This window comes from Carettochelys insculpta, chromosome 9 (assembly GCF_033958435.1).
Source record: "Carettochelys insculpta isolate YL-2023 chromosome 9, ASM3395843v1, whole genome shotgun sequence".
NCBI lineage: Eukaryota > Metazoa > Chordata > Testudines > Carettochelyidae > Carettochelys > Carettochelys insculpta.
Window position 1 is genome coordinate 2,464,831 of NC_134145.1, and position 18,286 is coordinate 2,483,116.

At 60.4% G+C, this 18,286-nt stretch overlaps 1 protein-coding gene across 1 annotated transcript; it reads left to right on the top strand.

The window, feature by feature from the left end:
* The first annotated feature begins 709 nt into the window (after positions 1-709).
* KLF17 (KLF transcription factor 17) lies at positions 710-3,144 on the top strand. Its single transcript, XM_075002768.1, has 3 exons — positions 710-796; positions 1,177-1,933; positions 2,969-3,144. Exons 1-3 carry the CDS (start codon positions 710-712, stop codon positions 3,142-3,144), a joined length of 1,020 nt encoding a protein of 339 aa, XP_074858869.1.
* The last annotated feature ends 15,142 nt before the right edge of the window (positions 3,145-18,286 follow it).

Below are 18,286 nucleotides of genomic sequence, written 5' to 3' on the forward strand. Positions count from 1 at the left end.
CCCCGCGGCTGGAACCTGCGCGGAGAACCCCGGGCCGCCGCCCGCGCCGCTCTGGGAGCGCGTCGGGCAGGTCTCGGAAAAGCCGCGGGATTCCCTTTGCCGGGCCGCGATCCCCGGGGAGCCCGGGCCAAGCGAAACGAGCGGCTGTGCGCTTCACCTGCTGGGCCGCGAGCGCCCAGCCCCGGGGGTTCTCCGCAGGGCAGCCGGGCTGGAAAGCCCCGCGAGCGGCCGGGTAGGTAACCGGAGCTTGGCAGCAGGCAGGACCTTCCCGGTACCGCCTGGTGCGCGGCCACTACGGGGCGCATCCGGCCTGGGGTGCACGTCCAGGCACCGCTCCGCCGGGCCGGGGAACCGGGGCGCAGCCGGGCCGGGGTGCACGTGCAGGGACCGCTCCACCGGGCCGGGGAGCGCGGGCCACTCCGGGAACGGGGCCAGCCCCGGGCACCGCGGCGAGGCGGGCTGGCCCTAGCCCTGGGCGGGGGCTGCGGGCTCCCAGCGCGCCGGGGGGCTGCGCCCTCCCCCCGGCCTTCAGCCCAGCGTAACCTGCCGCTCCCCGCGGGGGGAGGGGCGGGGCTGGGGCGCGTCCCGGCCGCGGCGGCCAATGGGTTGACGAGCCGGGCAGGTGCGGGCCAATGGGGGCGCGGGGGAGCTGATAACAGGTGGGGGCCCGGCGGCCCGGCCGGAGAGGGCCCGGCGCTCGCAGCGCGCTATGGCCGCGGGGGGAGCCGCGCTGCCGCCCATCGCCTCCTTCGCCGGCCTCCTGCCCGCGGAGCACAGGCCGCCGCTGCCGCCCCACGTAGGTGCCGCGCGGGGGCTCTGCTGGGGCTAAGGGGGCGGAGCGGGGCGGGGGTCCGGCGGTAAGTCGGGGGGCGAGGGGCGGGCGGGGGAGTGGGGGGGTCGGCGGTAAGTCCGGTGGCGGGGGTCGAGGGGCGGGCGAGGGAGTGGGGGGGTCGGCGGTAAGTCGGGGGGCGAGGGGCGGGCGGGGGGGTCGGCGGTAAGTCGGGGGGCGAGTGGCGGGCGGGGGGGTCGGCGGTAAGTCCGGCGGCGTGGGGCGAGGGACCCGCGGGAGCGGGCGGTGGTCAGGCGGGGTGGGGCGGGTCGGCGCCCGCAGCTGAGCTCCGGGAGGCGGCGGCTCCCGCTGTCCCCGCCGGCTCTGAGCCGCTCTGCCGCCCGCAGGACCCGCAGCGCCGCTTCCCCGCCATGGAGGGCGGCTGCGCCGGCGTCAAGCGGGAGGAGGACGAGCTGGAGCTGGGGCGGTTCGTGGACTTGGACTTCATCCTGGCGCACACGGCGAGCCCGGCGCAGGGCCGCGTCTACCCGCTGCCCGACACCCCCGAGAGCTGCGACGCGCCGCCCGGGGCGCCCTGCCCCGACAGCCAGAGCCTCATGGCCGAGCTGCTGGCGGCCGAGCTGCCGGGCCCCTGGGAGCCGCGCCGGCGGGAGTACGCGGAGCTGCGAGCCCCCTGCGGGCCGCCCGGCCCGGCCCTGCCCCTGCCCCTGCCCCTGGAGCTCGGGGCCCCGCCGCTGACTCGGCTCAAGCGGGAGCCCGCGGCGCAGCCGTCCTGCCTGCAGTACCCGCTCCTCGGGCCGGCGCTGCCCGCGCCCCACGGCTTCCCCCCGCCGCGCGGGCCCCGCGAGGAGCCGGCCGGGGACTGCCACCTGCGGGGCGCGCCGCGCTTCGGGCCGCCCCACTTCCACGGACACTTCAGCGTGTTCCGGCAGCTGCCGCTGGGGACGCCCCCGCCCTCGCCCTCGCCCTCGCCCTGCCTGGAGCTCTGCCCCGGCCTGGCGCCCCCGGAGCACGGCAGGGCCCGGCGCGGCCGGCGGCCCTGGGCCCGCAAGCGGGCGGCCGCGCACAGCTGCGAGTACCCGGGCTGCGGCAAGACCTACACCAAGAGCTCCCACCTCAAGGCGCACGTGCGGACGCACACGGGTGAGCCGGGCCCGATCCCGCGGGGGCGGCGACGGGGGGATCGGGACCCCGGCCGACGCGGCGCTGGCTGGGACGGGGTCCAGAGCAGGAAAAGTGCGCTCGGCCCGGCCCGGGCTGGGGGCGCGGGGTAGCGAGCCGGGAGGGGGTGCCGGGCCCGGGGGGGAGGGGGCGCCGGGCCCCGGGCGGGCGGAGGAGGGGTCTCTGGGCCCGGGGAGGGGCGCTGGGCCCGGGCGGGCGGGGGAGGGGTCTCTGGGACGGGGAGGGGCGCTGGGCCCCAGGCGGGCGGGGGGAGGGGTCGCTGGGCCCGGGGAGGGGTCGCTGGGCCCGGGGAGGGGTCTCTGGGCCCCAGGCGGGTGGGGGGAGGGGGCGCTGGGCCCGGGGGGGCGGAGGAGGGGTCTCTGGGCCCGGGGAGGGGCGCTGGGCCCGGGCGGGCGGGGGAGGGGTCTCTGGGACGGGGAGGGGCGCTGGGCCCCAGGCGGGCGGGGGGAGGGGTCGCTGGGCCCGGGGAGGGGTCTCTGGGCCCCAGGCGGGCGGGGGGAGGGGGCGCTGGGCCCGGGGGGGAGGGGGAGGGGGCGCTGGGGCCCGGGCGGGCGGAGGAGGGGTCTCTGGGCCCGGGGAGGGGCGCTGGGCCCGGGCGGGCGGGGGAGGGGTCTCTGGGACGGGGAGGGGCGCTGGGCCCCAGGCGGGCGGGGGGAGGGGTCGCTGGGCCCGGGGAGGGGTCTCTGGGCCCCAGGCGGGCGGGGGGAGGGGGCGCTGGGCCCGGGGGGGAGGGGGAGGGGGCGCTGGGGCCCGGGCGGGCGGGGGAGGGGTCTCTGGGCCCGGGGGGGAGGGGGAGGGGGCGCTGAGGCCCGGGCGGGCGGGGGGAGGGGTCGCTGGGCCCGGGGAGGGGTCTCTGGGCCCCAGGCGGGCGGGGGGAGGGGGCGCTGGGCCCGGGGGGGAGGGGGGAGGGGGCGCTGGGGCCCGGGCGGGCGGGGGAGGGGTCTCTGGGCCCGGGGGCGCCGCGGCCGCCGCTAACCCGCCCGCCCCCGCCCGCAGGCGAGAAGCCCTACCACTGCAGCTGGGCCGGCTGCGGCTGGAAGTTCGCGCGCTCGGACGAGCTGACCCGCCACTACCGCAAGCACACGGGGCAGCGGCCCTTCCACTGCGCGCTGTGCGACCGCGCCTTCTCGCGCTCCGACCACCTGGCCCTGCACATGAAGCGCCACCTGTGAGCCGAGCCGAGCCGAGCCGGGCCAGCCTGCGCCGCGGGGCTGCGCCTTGTGCGCAAACACCGCTGGGGCCCCGCCGCAGTGGGCCCCCTCCGCGCGCGTGGAAATCGGGGCACGGGGGAGGTGACCGCACTCCAGCCCCGGAAACCCCCTCCCGGAGAGCTGGGATGGGACCCAGGAGTCCTGCTCCCCCCGCGCCCCGGCTCAGGGTAACCGCCCCGGGGGCTCCCCCAGCCAGAGCCAGAGCCAGTGTGCCAGGGCCGCGGGACGCCCCAGCCAAGCTAGGTGGCCGTTTGGTGCCTCTCAGGCGCTGAGGTTTCCTCCTGAATCCCTGGCTGGTGACTAAGGCTGTCTGGCAGGTCCAAGCCAGGCGAGCAGGTCTGTCTCCATCCCTCCCCCAGCCAGTTCGCCATGACTGCTCTGCTCTGCTCTGCGGGCTGGGGCATGCACAGGCCTGACAGGGAGCTCACAGGGCAGACAGACCCGGGCCTGGGCCTGAGCCTGAGCCTGAGCCACCTGCAGCAGGGTGGCTGCCCCTCTGCTCCTGGCAGGGCCAGCTGGCTCTGAGCCAGCCCCTCCCCACCCAGGGGACACTCACACTCAGGCCCCTGCTAGCCAGGGGCAGCAGGAGGGGGCAAAGGCCTTGCAGTCTCCGACTGTCTCCCTGTGTGTGCTCAGTCTGGCCTGCGGCACGAGCTAGCTCAGCCCTGGCCAGCGCCTGGACCCTCTGGCTCCCAGGCCTTAGCCAACCTGCCCTCCGGGCTCAGCACGGGAGCAGCAGGTAACATCCAGCTCCCCAGTCCTGCAAAGCCACCTGCTTTGAGTCCTGCCCCTGGACACTAGACTGGGCTGAGCCCTGTAGCAGAGGCTTGAGCTGGTCACAGCCTGCAGGCCTGGCCCAGCTGGGCCCTACAGCCCAGTTCTCCAGCTGTGAGCCTAGTGGCTGGGACAGAGGTGGTCCTGCCTAGCCTCCTAGGGTCAGTCCCCAGCCTTGCCCGAGGTGCCCTTTGCCCTGTCCCAGTGGGGAGGGGGGCCTGGGGTGCAGAAGTGATGTTGGGCTCTGTTAGAACTGGCAGCTCCAGGACTGCCGGCGGGGGGAGGGGGGACAGGTCCTGGGGCTCTGAGACATTCATGTAGAGTTGGGGTGCCCCAGATTTGTCTTGCCTGCAGACCCTTCCTGCTCTGTTGTTCTGTTCTGCTTACATGGAGCAGCACAGCCCCCTCCTGCTGGGGCACCACGAAGGGGTGTTTGGGAGCCAGGTGCCGTCAGCCCCCAGCTACCACCTCAGCCTTAGTGCCGCGGAGGCCCTGTGGGCAGAGTCCCCAGATGTGGCCCTGCATGAGCCGGGGTGGGGGGAGATCTTTCTCCCTGTCTGCTCCAGCACCCCGGCCTGTGGGCGTGAGCACTCCCACCCAGTCGCCTGCTCTGCCAAGGAGCCGGCTGTGGGGAACCTCCAGGGCTTGCTGTGGAGCTGCAGCCCCTTCGCGGGGAAGGTGTGGGCTGTTTGCCTAGGCCATGAGTCAGGCAGGGACACCAGCTGGGTGGCGTGTGTGTAATCTCTAGCTCTGGGGTTGCTTTGCGGGCAGGGGGTGTGATCGCTGGTGTGGGAGGTTTATCCCCAGGTGGGCCGGGTTCCTGCAGCCCTGGTACTTGCTCTCCCAGCCTTCGTGCCCTGGCAGCTTCCAGGCTGGAGTGGTGGCTCAGCCTTGTGCTGAGACTTGGATCTCAGGTGTGAACCCCACTGGCTCTGGGTGCCCGTTCCTCCCCGTTTGCAAGGCAAGCTGCTGCCAGGCTGGGCTGCAGGGGGGTGGTTCTCCTGGTGCTCCTGACACCAGTGGTAGGGGGAGATGTAGGGTTGAGGGCTGGCCCAGCGCCCCCAAAGCCTGTCACACTCTAGCCACAGGCCAAGGGCAGCACCAGGAGCGGTGGGCAGCTGCCAGATTCAGCCCAGAATGGAATGGGGCGAGAGGGGGCTCAGCCACTAACGTGCGGGGGGGGGCACTGAGCCCTGCACCCCCTCTGCCCTCAGCAGTGACTTGCTCTGCGGGTGACCAGGCAGCAGGGATGCAGCCTAGAACTGACTTGGCAGTGCAGACAGCAGAAGCCAGTGGTAACCTCCATCTTGGGGGGAGGGGTCAAGCCCTCCTTTGTCCTGCCTAAGGCCACTCAGTTGCCCCCACACAATTTCCAGTTCAAAGCAGCCCGGCCTCTCCTCCTTCCTTTGTCCCTTTCTTGGGGAAGGAAGGTGTCACCTGGCTGTGTGGGCGCTGGGCAGCCCAGCGGATTTGCAGGGCTCCCACGATACTCCCAGCCAGCAGCATGTTCCTGTAGGTGGTGCACATAGAATTTATTCTCTGCACAGGTGGAAAAAGCAGGAATGTTGGCAGAAACTGAGGTACCCACCCGGCACGGCCAGCCCAGCTCCTCTCCAGGCAGGCACCTGTCCCCACCTTTGCCATCCGCCCCCCAGACTCCCGGGCTGGGCTGGAATGACTGCTGGCTCTGCTGACACCTCTGTGCTGAGCTGGGCCTCTGTTGATTAATAAACTTCCTGTTCTACCTGCTGTGTGAGAGTCACTCCTGCTGGCGGATGGGGGGCAGTGCTTGGGGACCCCGAACTCTCATGCGGAGGTTGTGCCTTGTCCAGGGTCATGCAGCTTCCCCATGTCCCTTGTGTGAGGTGTTGGGTGGCTTGGGTTGATGGGTACAAACTAGCCCCCACTGGGGAATGGGGTTTGGAGCTGGGAAGGCAGGTGCTGGGGGTGGGGTGGGGACAGAGCTGGGGAGATCTGTGTCTGTGCTGGCCAGGTGTCTGGGCAGGGCCTGGGCATGACTGAGTGCAGCACAACCCCAGCATGTGGCTGTCGGCAATGGGCATGGAAGGTGCACCCTGTGGGGCTGGTCCCCGCACCCAGCACTTGGGAGCATTGAACCCGCTGAGCTAGGGCCTGCTGCCCCATCCCCAGCCACCTGGGCAGCTCCAGAGACAGCCCCAAGGACAGTCACAGGCTGGCCTTCACTCCGAGAGCTCTTGCTTTCCTGCTGCTGTGGGGTGGGGGAGTGGGGTGTAGGGCTGCTTGAAGGCTCCAGATGAAGAGCCTGCAGAGTGGGCGTGCACCTGGCTGGGCAGCAGGAGCCGTGGGTCTGGAGGGGGCCCCAGCCAGCACCTACAAAGAACAGCACCACTGGCCTGGGCCTCGTGGGACTGCGCTGAGAGTGTCTGGGTCCCTCTGAGCCCATTGGCCCCCCTGTGCTGCACCTGCCAGCCCAAACTGTTACACGACCCTGCTCCCATCTAGGCTGCACCTCCCCATGCCCCCCAACTGACTGGAGCAGAGACCCCAGCTTGCCCAGTTCCAGCCTCTCCCAGCAGGGGGTGCTGTGGGAAGCACAGCTGGGCTGGGTGGGTCCCAGCTGCCCTAGACTGGCGCCTGGCAGAGGTCCCTTGGAGGAGTGTCCCTGGGTGTTGGCACATGGCGCACCCCAGAGAGTGGGGCTGGTCCCAGGGCTGACAATCATTTCACCATCCATTTCCTGGTGCCCCGATACAGCCAGGAGCAGGCCACTATCAGGCATGCGCCCGCGACTGCCTCGCCCTTTGGAAACATTTGGCTTTGGGCACCTGAGTCCACCAGGGGAGAGATAACTCTCAGCCTCATGCTCCTTGCTGGGAGTTTGCACCTGGCTTATCACATCTTAGTCACACACGAGGCTTGTCCGTCACTGGGCCCCAGATAACCTCCTCCTCCCTTGGCCAGGGAATGCACTTGGCCTCCTCCGCTAGGAGGGCAGAGGTGCACTGTGTGTGTGCATGCCAGGGCCTGGGGAGAGGTGTTCAACACCACGAGCACTGGGTTCTGGGCTGGCAGTGCTTGGACAGGATGGGGGAGATTCCCCATGGACCTGCCCAGTCACTAATGTGGCTAATCACATTTGCCACTAGCTTCCCACTGGCAGTTGGGGAGCTCATCGTTGCTGCAGAGGCAGTTTAGCAGCTGTCAAGCTCCACCCCAGAGGTGGCTGCATTTCAGCAGCGAGCGGCTGGTCAAATTGGGCAGCAAAGAGCTCCAGAATTGTCAAGTTGCTCTAAGATCTCAGGGTCTGGGCGTGGGCACCTAGGGCACAGGGCCCTGCTTGTGTATTTCCAGCCTGGGACTCCGTCAGGAACAGAGCCATACACACCAGTGGCCCAGACAGGTCCCAGGCACTAACACACATTTTCGCTCTTAGCCACACGCCAGGGAAGCACCTGTCCTGGTGCTCATCGGCACGTGGCTGTCCCTGGAAGGCAGGAAGTGGCCTGGCCAGACGTACCCATTGTTTCCAAGCAGGCTGTGCAGCTGCTGCGTTGCCTGTGCCAGACTCTGGGCTAGGCTGCCACACTGCGCAGGAGGGAGGGCAGAGGATGGGCTGGCTGATCCGGCTGCTGGCTAGGACAGAGGATGAACCCATTTCAGTCCACACTGTGCTTGACTCCAGAGGGGAGCGTCGCAGCAGCTGTCTGTGCAGGGAGCGCTGGAAAGGGTGGCACAGCCCCACCCCTCTTCCCAGGGGGAGCCTGGCTAGGTGGGCCAGCAGTGCCAGCCCCTCCAGGCTGCCAGGCCGGGCAAGCAGCTCTTACAGAGGGGCTGGGCAATGTGCAAGGCTGCTGTAAAGAGCTCTGCCTGCCTCCAAGCTCCTCCCACAGCCAAGCCCCCGCCAGGGCACCAGCAGCTGGGCTGGAGGCTCTCCCTGTTCCACGGTGTGCAGGATCGGCAGCGAGGGGGGGTGGAACATGGGCCAGTGGCCTGGCATAGCAGGTCCGTCCTGGGCTGAGCCATGGGCCTCCTTCCCGTCTCACATGCACCCCGCTCATGAGTCACCCAGCTCCACAGGCTCTGCCCAATGCAGCTTCCCCCAGCCCATGGCCCTAGTTACTGACCCAGCCTGCAAGGCACCTGCCCTGGCACTGGGGAGTGGGGAGGTGCTGGTTCTTGGGGTGGGGCCCAGGGCTGGCGTTCAGGATGTGAACAGAGGGAACAACCCCAAGGTGAGGCCTGTCTGGTGCTGGGGGAGTCCCAGTGGGACTGTAACCCCCTGCCCTGGGGCTGTGCCCCATTTCGCTGAAGAAGTGAGCGCTCTGGAAGTGTGTGCATGGGTCTGCGTCTGTGGAAGCAGGCACGCGTGGTTCCCACCGAGGTGCCCAGGCTGGACCCCACCTACCCAAATTCACACTGCTTCCCAACAGCGACGAAAGGTCCTGTGGCACCTTAGAGACTAACAGAAGAGTTTTGAGCGTGAGCTTTCATGAGCACAGACTCACTTCATCAGATGCTCTGATGTTTGTGCTCACAAAAGCTCATGCTCAAAACTTTTCTGTTAGTCTATAAGGTGCCACAGGGCCCTTCGTTGCTGTTACAGATCCAGACTAACACGGCCACCCCTCCGATACTGCTTCCCAAGAGACTTTCCAGCCCACGAATCCCTGGATAAAGCTGGGGCTGGGGCTGCCGTCACTGGCGGCTGGACTCAGTGGCCTTCTGAGGTCTCTTCCAACCCTCAGATTCTAGAACTAGTAGTGGGGTGGGTGGGTGTGATAGGCGGAGCAGCTCCCACCGGCTCGGGATGACCCTGGCTGTCCGTGACCTAAGCTGGCAGGTAACACCTCTGTCCTGAGCGAAGAGCGGGGAGGTGTCCAGCTGGAGTTGAATCGGAGGTGGCAGTGGGAAGCTGCAGGGAGCGAGGGAAGGAGCCAGCCTGTGCTGAGGGGTGGCTAGACCCCACCTGGGGCACCCCTCGGGCTCCTGTCCCTGAGATGTGTTGGAATTACTGTCTCTGCCGGCTGCACTGACACCTCTGTGCTGAGCTGGGCCTCTGTCACCTGATAAACACCCTGTTCTATCTGCCTGCAGACGGGGTGCCCCCTGAACCCCATCACACCATCTATCCCACACCGAGTGGGGTGGGCCCATATTTGGGATGCCAAAAAGGCGTCCTGACATCTTTTTTAAAAGGGACGACTTGTCCTGTATTTGCCCCGCACCACCACCCTGGAGAAGCAGGGGGAGCGTGAGCAACTGCAGCTTCCCTGGCGGCTGCTGCTTTCCCAGGCTCGGGGGGATCACCAGCAGCTGCCACATCCTTCCCAGCTCCCCAGGCTTGGTGGAGCCGCCCCATATCTCTCTGTTCCATGTTTGGGATAGGGAGATACGGTCGCCCTGTCTATAATTCAAGCTCCCTTAGGGCGTAGAATTCATGAGCTCCCTCCCCCCAGCACATCCCCACCCCGTTTCCCAGCCCTCTTGCCTGGAGCAAACGTGTGGGGAGGTTCCAAACTCCAGAGCGCAGCTGGGGTCCAGCTGCCGGCAACCCCTCAGCCCTGAACCAGCTCTCCACCCTTAGCCCCAGAGCAGCTCCTCTGCCCCAGCAGGTCACTGAGTCCAGCCCCAACTGAGTGATCCCAGCCAGGGCTTAAAAACCTCAAGGGAAGCAGAGTTCACCACCTCTCTAGGCAGTGTGTTCTAGCACTTGCCAGCACTCCTGGGCGAGCAGTTTTTCCAAATATCCAACCTACACCTCCCCTTCTGGGGTGTCACACACACCTCACAGGGACCTCCAGAGGTCGACAAGTCCAGCCCCCTGCCTCCTTGGCAGGAGCTAGCACCCTCCTCTTCCCCAGCTTTCTCTTTTCCCCAGGAGATCCCCGATAGCCCTCTCAAGGATTGAGCTCACAGCAGGGGGCTTATCAGGCCAGTGCTCAAACCACTGAGCTATCCCTCCCCTTTACTCCTTGTTCTGCCATCCATCCCTCCTGAGAACAGCCTCTCTCCATCCTCTCTAGAGTCCCACTTCAGGAAGCTGAAGGCTGCTATCAAATTGCCCCTCAGTCTTCTCTTCTGTAAACTAAACAAGCCCAAATCCCTCAGCCTCTCCTCAAAGGACATGTGCTCCAGCCCCCTAATCATTTTTGTTGCCCTCCGCTGAACCCACTCCAATGTGTCCACATCCTTTCTCTACTGGTGGCCCCAGAACTGGATGCAATTCTCTGGATGAGACCTCACCAGTGCCGAGCAGAAGGGGATAATAACTCTCTAGATCTGGTGGAAACGCTCCTCCTAATGCTTCCCAATATGCCATTAGCCTTCTTGGCTACAAGGGCACACTGTTGACTTGTATCCAGCCTGTCATCTATTGTAGTCCCCAGGTCCTTTTCTGTTGCACTGCTACTTAGCCAGTCGGCACCCAGGCTGTAACAGTGGTTGAGATTCTTCCATCCCAAGTGCAGGACTCTGCACTTCTCTTCGTTGAGCCTCAGCAGATTTCCTTTGGCCCAATCCTCCAATTTGTCTAGCTCACTCTGAACCCTTTCCCTACCCTCCAATGTATCTACCTGACCTCCTAGCTTAGCGTCATGCACAAATTTTCTGAGGGTGCGATCCATCCCCTCATCCAGGTCATTAATAAAGCTGTTGAACAATACTCGCCCCAGAACCAATCCTTGGGGCACCCCCGCTTGAAACCAACTGCCAACCAGACAAAGAGGCTTTGATCTCTACCCGTTGGGCCTGACCATCTAACCAGCTTTCTACCCACCTTACAGGCCATGTATCCCATTCATGCTTCCTTAATTTATGGGCAAGAATGTTGGAGATGGTATCAAAAGCTTTGCTGAAGTCGAGGTTTATCACATCCACTGACTTCCCCATGTCCGGAGAGCCTGTTACCTCATCATGGATACTAATCAGATTGGTCAGGCAGGACTTGCCCTTGGTGAATCCATGTTGACTACTCTTGATCTCTTTCCCCTCTTTCAAGTGCTTCAGAATGGATTCCTCGGGCATGGCCTCCATGATTTTCCCAGGGACCAAGGTGAGGCTGACCGCGCTGTAGTTCCCTGGATTAACCTTCCTGCCTTTTTTAAAGATGGGGACTACAGTTGCCTTTTTCCAGTCATCCAGGATCTCTCCCGATCTCCACGAGTTTTCAAAGGTAACATCCAAAGGCTCGGCAATGACGCCTGCCAGTTCCCTCCGGATCCTTGCATGTGTGTGCGTCCAGCTTTTCTAAGTAGATCTCAGCCTGTTCGTTCCCACCGAGGGCTGCCCACCGCCTTCCCACACTGCATTGCACAGGGCTGTAGTCTGGGAGCTGGTCTCCTCCGTGAAGAGTGAGGCAAAAAAAAAAAAGCATTGAGTACTTCAGCCTTACTGTGTTACCTCCCTCATCCAGTAAGGGCCCCACACCCTCTCCCCAGCCCCTCAGCCCCCAGACCAGCCTCTCAGCCCTCTCCGGCTCCCCAGCCCCTCAGGCCCCTGGACACCAAGGAGTGTGAGTCAGTGTCAGCCACTCAGGTACAGGCTGCAGTGGGCCCGGACCTGGGGGCCTGCGGCTGGACACTGGTTGCTGCAGGATTAGGAGGGAGGGTCTGAATCAGGTGCCTAGTGGTCCGTGTGTGTGTGTGTGTGTGTGTGTGTGTGTGTGTGTGTGTACACACCTGGGTGGCATTTTCACACCCTGCCTGCAGGACCCAGTGTGTGCAGGGAGCAGAGCCGCCCTCTGAGGGAGGTGTGAATTGGCCCCTTTCTCTCAACAGGCCATGGAGTGTTCCTCAGGTGTTTCTCACAAGCCAGCCCTGCCCCCCAATTGGTCCATGCCTAAGTGAGTGGCCACCCCCAAACCCATCAGCACATGGCGGTGCTGGGGCAGCAGGAAGAACCGAGCTGTAATATCCCCACCCATGGCACGCAGGCTGCTCTGCACTCTGACGTCGGGTCCAGGAAGGCCCGGCCAGTCCTGAGGATTTCCCTCCGAGGAGCTGTGCCTACGACATCCTCCCCCTGTTAGAAAGTGCCCCGGCTCCAGACCAAACCACCCTGCTTGGTTTAGTCTTCACGCAGCAGTTTCCCGTGGCTTTAGTCCTCCCGTCATTGCTGTTGCTCCTCTCTGGACCTTCCCCAATTTGTCCGCATCAGTTCGGACATGTGGGGCCCAGAACTGGACCGCCCCCAGCCCAGCCCTGGTGAGCGTGGAGTAAGCGGAACAATGCCTTGTCCTGGCTTGCTCTGGGCACAGGTCCCATGTAAGTGTTAGCCTGAGTAAGTTGCCCGAGATTTAGCTAATGGCGCAGAGCGCACGTACAGATGGACACCAAGCGGGGAGGGAGGTGACACAAGTGCTTTGGAGGACAGGATTAAAATTCAAAACGATTTGCACCTGCTGGAGAAATGGCCTGAGGGAAAGAGGAGAAAATCCAGTACGGACAAATGCAAAGTCCTCCACTTACGGAGGAGCAATCGGTCTCACACCGACAAAACGGGAAAACATGGCCTAGGATGGAGTCCTGCAGAAAGGGATGGAGGGGTCACAGTGGAGCACAAGGTAAAGAGGAGTCAGCAGAGCAACACAAAGGTCAAGAAAGCCTGAGCTGTGAAGGAAGACTGGGTTGGTTTGGCCTGGAAAAGAGAAGGCTAAGAGGTGGGGCAGAAAAAGTTTTTCAAGTATCTAGAAAGTTGTTACAAGGAAGAGGGAGAAAAATAATTTTCCTGCTCCTCTGAGGCTAGGACTAGGAGCAAGGGGCAATGGTTTGGAAAAGAGTTTGGAAAAGAGAAGATTGAGCAGGGACATGATAGCGGTTTTTCAGTATCTAAAAGGGTGTCATGAGGAGGAGGGAGAAAACTTGTTCTTCTTGGCCTCTGAGGATAGAACAAGAGGCAATGGGCTTAAACTGCAGCAGAGGAGGTTGAGGTTGAACATTAGGAATATCAGGATGGTTAAGCACTGGAATAAATTGTCTTGGGAGGCTGTGGAATCTCCATCGCTGGAGATTGTTAAGAGCAGGTTGGGACAGACACCTGCCTGGGATGTTCTAGGTGGTGCCGGGTCCTGCCCTGAGTCCAATCAAAGTTCCTTCTAGTGCTGGGATTCTAGGATCTCATTGAAACAAAGCTGCCCCAGAAGCTGCTGCCTCAGCTGAGGGTTGCAAGGGCCTGTTGTAGCGCTCCAGGCCAGGCCCTGCCACCCAAGCGGCAGCTACCTGCCTGGTGGAGCTAATCGCAAGCCGGGTGGAACAGAGGCCACGCGGGACTCAACGCAGGCCTAGATGTCCCCCAGGAGGCCCTAGCTGCAAAGCGATCATCAGCCCCCTCTGGCCCTGAGAGGATGAGAGACACGGGAGCTGGGGATGTTCACATGGGCCTTCCAAGGGCAGCCTCCCAGCACCTGCCTGTCAGGCTTGATGTGATTCAATCAATCGGTAAATGAAAACCAGCTGGAGCTGAGCCACAGCCTGACCCTGAGCTCTGCAGGCTCAAAGGGAGCGGCCAGCTCACCTGTGCTGCAGCTGGATGACCCTGTACGTACAGCATGGGGCGCGCAGGGTGGGCCCCGCCTCCTTCCCACTCACTGGGGCCCACTCATTGACCACAAAGCAGCCAAGGCCTTCACAGCCTCAGAAACACCCTCCTTCCCCAGCCCACCCCTTCTCTCCCTGCCGCCAGCACTCACCCTCCCTCTGACTGGGGCTTGACTCCCTGCCCCTCCGTCTGTGGCCAGCTCAGCCCTGCAGCAGGGCTTTCAATACAAGATGCTTGTTTACTTGCCAGACGTGCAGGTGCTTTCTTTGAAACCCCATTCCTGCTTTGCACATTACACACAGAACACCCCGAGCAAACCACTCTCTGATTTGCTCACCTTGATCATTTTTTTCTGATTTGTCCTCCTTGCTTACTGTTTTTGGTTCTCTGTGCCTTAAATATGGAGTCTGTTCTGGTCTGGCTGTGGTCTGAAGAAGTGGGTCTGTCCCACGAAAGCTCACCCAGTAAACTATTTTGCTAGTCTTTAAAGTGCTACTTGACTGCTTTTTGTTTTAACACCCTGAGTAATGTTAGTGCAAGTTTATGGGTGGGGGGAGGCCACTTGGATTTAACCATAATTTTTCAACCACTGCATGTTATTGAAAGAGCGCTACACCTGCAGCAGGAAGAGACCAACTCAGCCCTGATACCGACAGTGCCTGACATTCCCACTGCATGCTGCATATCACCCCCCAGACTGGCTGGCTGAGGTCAGTGTCAGTGGTGCCGTAACTCATTCACTGCATGCCCCGTTCTGTGGTGAGTTTTATTCCCTCCCCCAGACAGGGAGAAAATAGTGCCACTGGCCCTATTCCTGCTGAGTTAGATTTCCTTGCAGGCGGTAGCGGAGAGGCAAAGCTGCAGTAATGGAGATTTAAACATTGGGAGGCTTTCGTTTTAGTAAGAATGCTGCGTGAACTAGTATTTGTAGCAGCTGCACATTTAGGCTGGAAGACAGCTACAGATAGGAGGCACAAGGGGATAGACACTTGAGCAGTTTAAGGTCTAGCATTCTGCTGGTGGCTTCGGAAACCACCTCTTAGCATGGTAGTTTGAGCACTACATTGGACAGCCTGCTTTTGAAGCCAGTCACCTACAAATCCTGCCCACTAATAAGTCAGTAGGATTTCTCCCAACTGGTTCTCTAGGTGGTGCTGGCAGTCTGACAGTCAAAGCAAAAGATCTGGTCTTCAGTCAGTGAAACTAAACCTTAGTAGCATCTTGCGTTGATGCAAAGCACTGTCAAGTTCATAACTGGTTTAGCACAAGTGGAGCTACAGCCTTGTCTTCATCACTCCAGGGTTTAAAAAACCCTCCTGATGCTAACGCGCTGCTCCTTCATCTGACGTGCTAATAGTGTTAATGCTGGCACATCAGCACAGGGCACCCCGATAAAACCAGTAGGGAATGGGGCCGGACAGCTGGTGGAGCCACTTATCCGGGCTGTCTGCAGATGCTGGCAAACCTCACTGAGTTGTGTTGGTTACACTCAGCTCACATTACGAAAATTGGTTTTTCCCCCATTGCAAAGGCTGGAAATATCCATTTTCAGTCTGATAATCTGCAACCTGACATGCCACAGGGGTCAGGGCCAGCCTGGAACCAGGCAATTGACACCACTGGGCTCTGTGGATTTATCTTTATTTATGTGTATAGCCACAGTGCACAGGAGTCATAAAGTTGGGCCATGAACCCACTACGCCAGGAGCTGTACAAACCTAGAACACAAAGATGTTCTAGGCCTGACCTCCCCCAAGCAGCTAGCAGTCTAAGGCCAGGCTATGCTGCAAAGGTTTTCCCGCACAGATATATTGGTCAGGAATCTGGAAAAAACATCCCCCTGAATGTCACAGCCATGATAGGTGGGAGGATTTAAACTAGGTGCAAAGGGGGAAGGTGACTCTGTGTGTGTGTGTGTGTGTGTGTGTGTGTGTGTACACTTACAACAGGGCAGTAGGAACAACTTGAGAGAAACCACTATTGGAATCTGCTGCACACCTGAGATGTCACTGGATCAGGACTGAATAGGCACCACAGAGATGTCATGGGATCCACTTCAGGGAGGGATGGAGGGGTGCAGCTTACCAAGGACGGACAGACCGGGGGAAAGCCGGGACTACGCGTTGGGACAATAGACGCTTGTTCTGAGGTCCAGCAGGAGGTGACAGGCAGACCAGCAGAAAATCTCAAGATGAAGATACAAGGGGGTATCTGTCCTGGGCAGGATCCACGGCTGCTCACCCAATCAGGCAGAGGAGGCATTTCTAGCGTAAACAGCAACATCCAAAATACAAGCCCTGGCAATAAAGGGTGTGGCGTGGGGACACTACCAGGCATCTGCAGGTGAAATCAAATGTCATGTGTTTCTGGAAGGTGTCTGCTGTTGGGGTCAGGAGCTGAAGGAAGTAACTGGGGCACCTAACAGGTGTGAGCCTGCCAATAGGGAGGGACTGGTTGTGAGCCTGAAGCTGGAAGGACGTTTGGGTGTCTGCAACCAAGAAATGAGAGATTTCCTGGGTTTAAGGTGAGGAAGACGTGAGGGACAGACACCCACAAAGCAGTTTCACAAGCTCTGAGAACTGGTGGCATGTTCTCTGGGGTAAAGGAGATCTGGAAGTTTCTCGCAGAGATAATATTAAAGGTGCAACAGCAAACTAACCCAATGCACACAGAAAATAGAAAGAACAGAAAGAGGCTCCATTAGGAGCTCTTTAGTGACCTGAAAAATACCAAAAGGAATCCCACTGAACCTGGGAACATGGACCAATTGTTAATGAGGCACACAAAAGAATATCACAAGTACATAGGGACGAAATCAGCCAGGCTAAGGCAGAAAATGAGTTACCCCAGCAAGGGGAAGAAAAAGCCCTAAGAAAAGATTTTAGAAATACATTAAGAGCAAGAGAAAGACAAAGGAAGGTGGAGGTCTTCTACTTAGCAGGGAAGGAGAGGGAACAATGGATGCTATCAGGAAGGCTGAGTTGTTTAACACCCATTTTACTTCAATCTTCACTAAAAAGGTAAATTGTGACCGGGTACTTAGCATAATTAACACTAACATCAAGGGAGAAGGAATGTGAGCCACAATAGGGAAAGAACATGTTAGGGACCAGATAGATAACAGCTCTATTCAAGCTGGCAGGGCCTGATGAAATTCATCCCAGGGGTATGAAATGAATAGGAGAAACAATCTCAGAACCATTAGCAACTCTGGGTGAGAACTCAGAGCGGACAGGTGAGTTCCCAGAGGACTGGAGAAAAGCAAAGTAGCAACTATCTTTACAAAGGCCTTGGCAAATTATAGACTAGTCAACCGGACTTCCATACCTGGACACAAATTGTGAAACAATGCGTAAGTCCCCAGGATAATTGGCTTATAAGAAGCAGCCAGCGTTATGAGTCAAACTAACCTGCCAAACCAGCCTGCTGTCCTCGTGTGGCAGTGTTACCAGCCTAGTGAGTATGGGTGAAGCTGCTGATGTGACCTATCTAGATTTCAGAAGGGCTCCTAACACAGTCCATGCAACAGTCTCATGGCTGGGGAAGTATGGTCTGTAGGCAATTGCTGTAAGGTGGATGCAAAACTGGTCAGAAGGCCACACTCGAAGAGTAATTGACAAGAGGTTACTGTCTAGTGTGTATGTGTGTGTGTGTGAGAGAGAGAGAGAGATGTTTATAGGGAGCTCCTTCCAGGGTCAGTGCTGGGTGTTTCCACATTTTCGTGGATGACTTAGGTCAGTGGAGATCACGCTTACAACCTCTGCAGACGACACCACACCAGGGTGGGCTGCAAGTACTTTGGTGGACGGTATTAAAACTCAGAAGGACCTTGGCACATTGGAGAACTGGAAATCAACAGGAGGAAATTCAATAAAGACGAGTACTGTACATAGGAAGAAAAACTAAACTGTGCAACTACACAATGGAGAATCACTGGCTAAGTAGTAGGACTTTTCAGCTTGGAAAAAGATGACTAAGGGGAATATGACAGAGTAGAAAACCATGACTGGTGCAGAGAAATTAAATAGGGAAGTGCGTTTATTCTTTTCCACAACACAAGAGGCAGAAGTCTCTAAATGAAAACAATAGGCAGCAGGTTTAAAACAAACAAAAGGAAGTACAACTTCACACAATGCACGGTCAACCTGTGGGACTCCTGGCCAGAGGATGTTGTGAAGGCCAAGACTATAGCAGGGTTCAAAGAGAAGCAAGATAAGTTCCTCGAGGACAGATCTATTGGTGGGTATTGGCCAGCATAGGCTGGGTTGGGGCCCTTAGCCTGGTTGTCAGAAGGTGGGAAGGGCAATGGGGAGGGATCACTTGGTGATTGCCTGTTTGGTTCACTCCCTCTGGGGCAGCTGGCCCTGGCCGCTGTCAGAAGACAGGACTCTGGGCGAGATGGACCTTAGGTCTGACCCAGAGTGGCCGTTTCTATGTACTGCTGAAATGGATCTAGGTGTTGCGATGGGTCACAAATCAGCAATGAGATGTAGTTTCAGAAAAGGCTAGTATCCTCCGGCAGTGTGCTAGCAGGAGTGTTGTGTGTCAGACCAGAGAGGTAATCGTCCCCTTCTACATGGCATTGGGGAAGGCTTGACTGGTGTGCTGTGCCCAGTTCTGAGCACTCAGGGAAAGAGGTGAACAATCCAGAGGGAAGCAACAAAAATGACACAAGGATTGGGAAGCCTGAACTATAGAGAAAGTTAAACACCTGGGGCCTGGTCAGACTTGCAAAAAGAAAACGGAGGAGGTAGGGACCTGATCACAGTCTTTAAATACATGAGAGGCCATTACAAAGAGATAAACAACGAAT

What these genes read in the sequence shown, in the direction of transcription:
- KLF17 (XM_075002768.1), top strand. Translation starts at nt 710, where the DNA reads ATGGCCGCGGGGGGAGCCGCGCTGCCGCCCATCGCCTCCTTCGCCGGC. An exon ending in GGCCGCCGCTGCCGCCCCAC is followed by an intron (nt 797 to 1,176) that starts GTAGGTGCCGCG and finishes TGCCGCCCGCAG; the next exon opens with GACCCGCAGCGCCGCTTCCC. An exon ending in GCACGTGCGGACGCACACGG is followed by an intron (nt 1,934 to 2,968) that starts GTGAGCCGGGCC and finishes CCCCGCCCGCAG; the next exon opens with GCGAGAAGCCCTACCACTGC.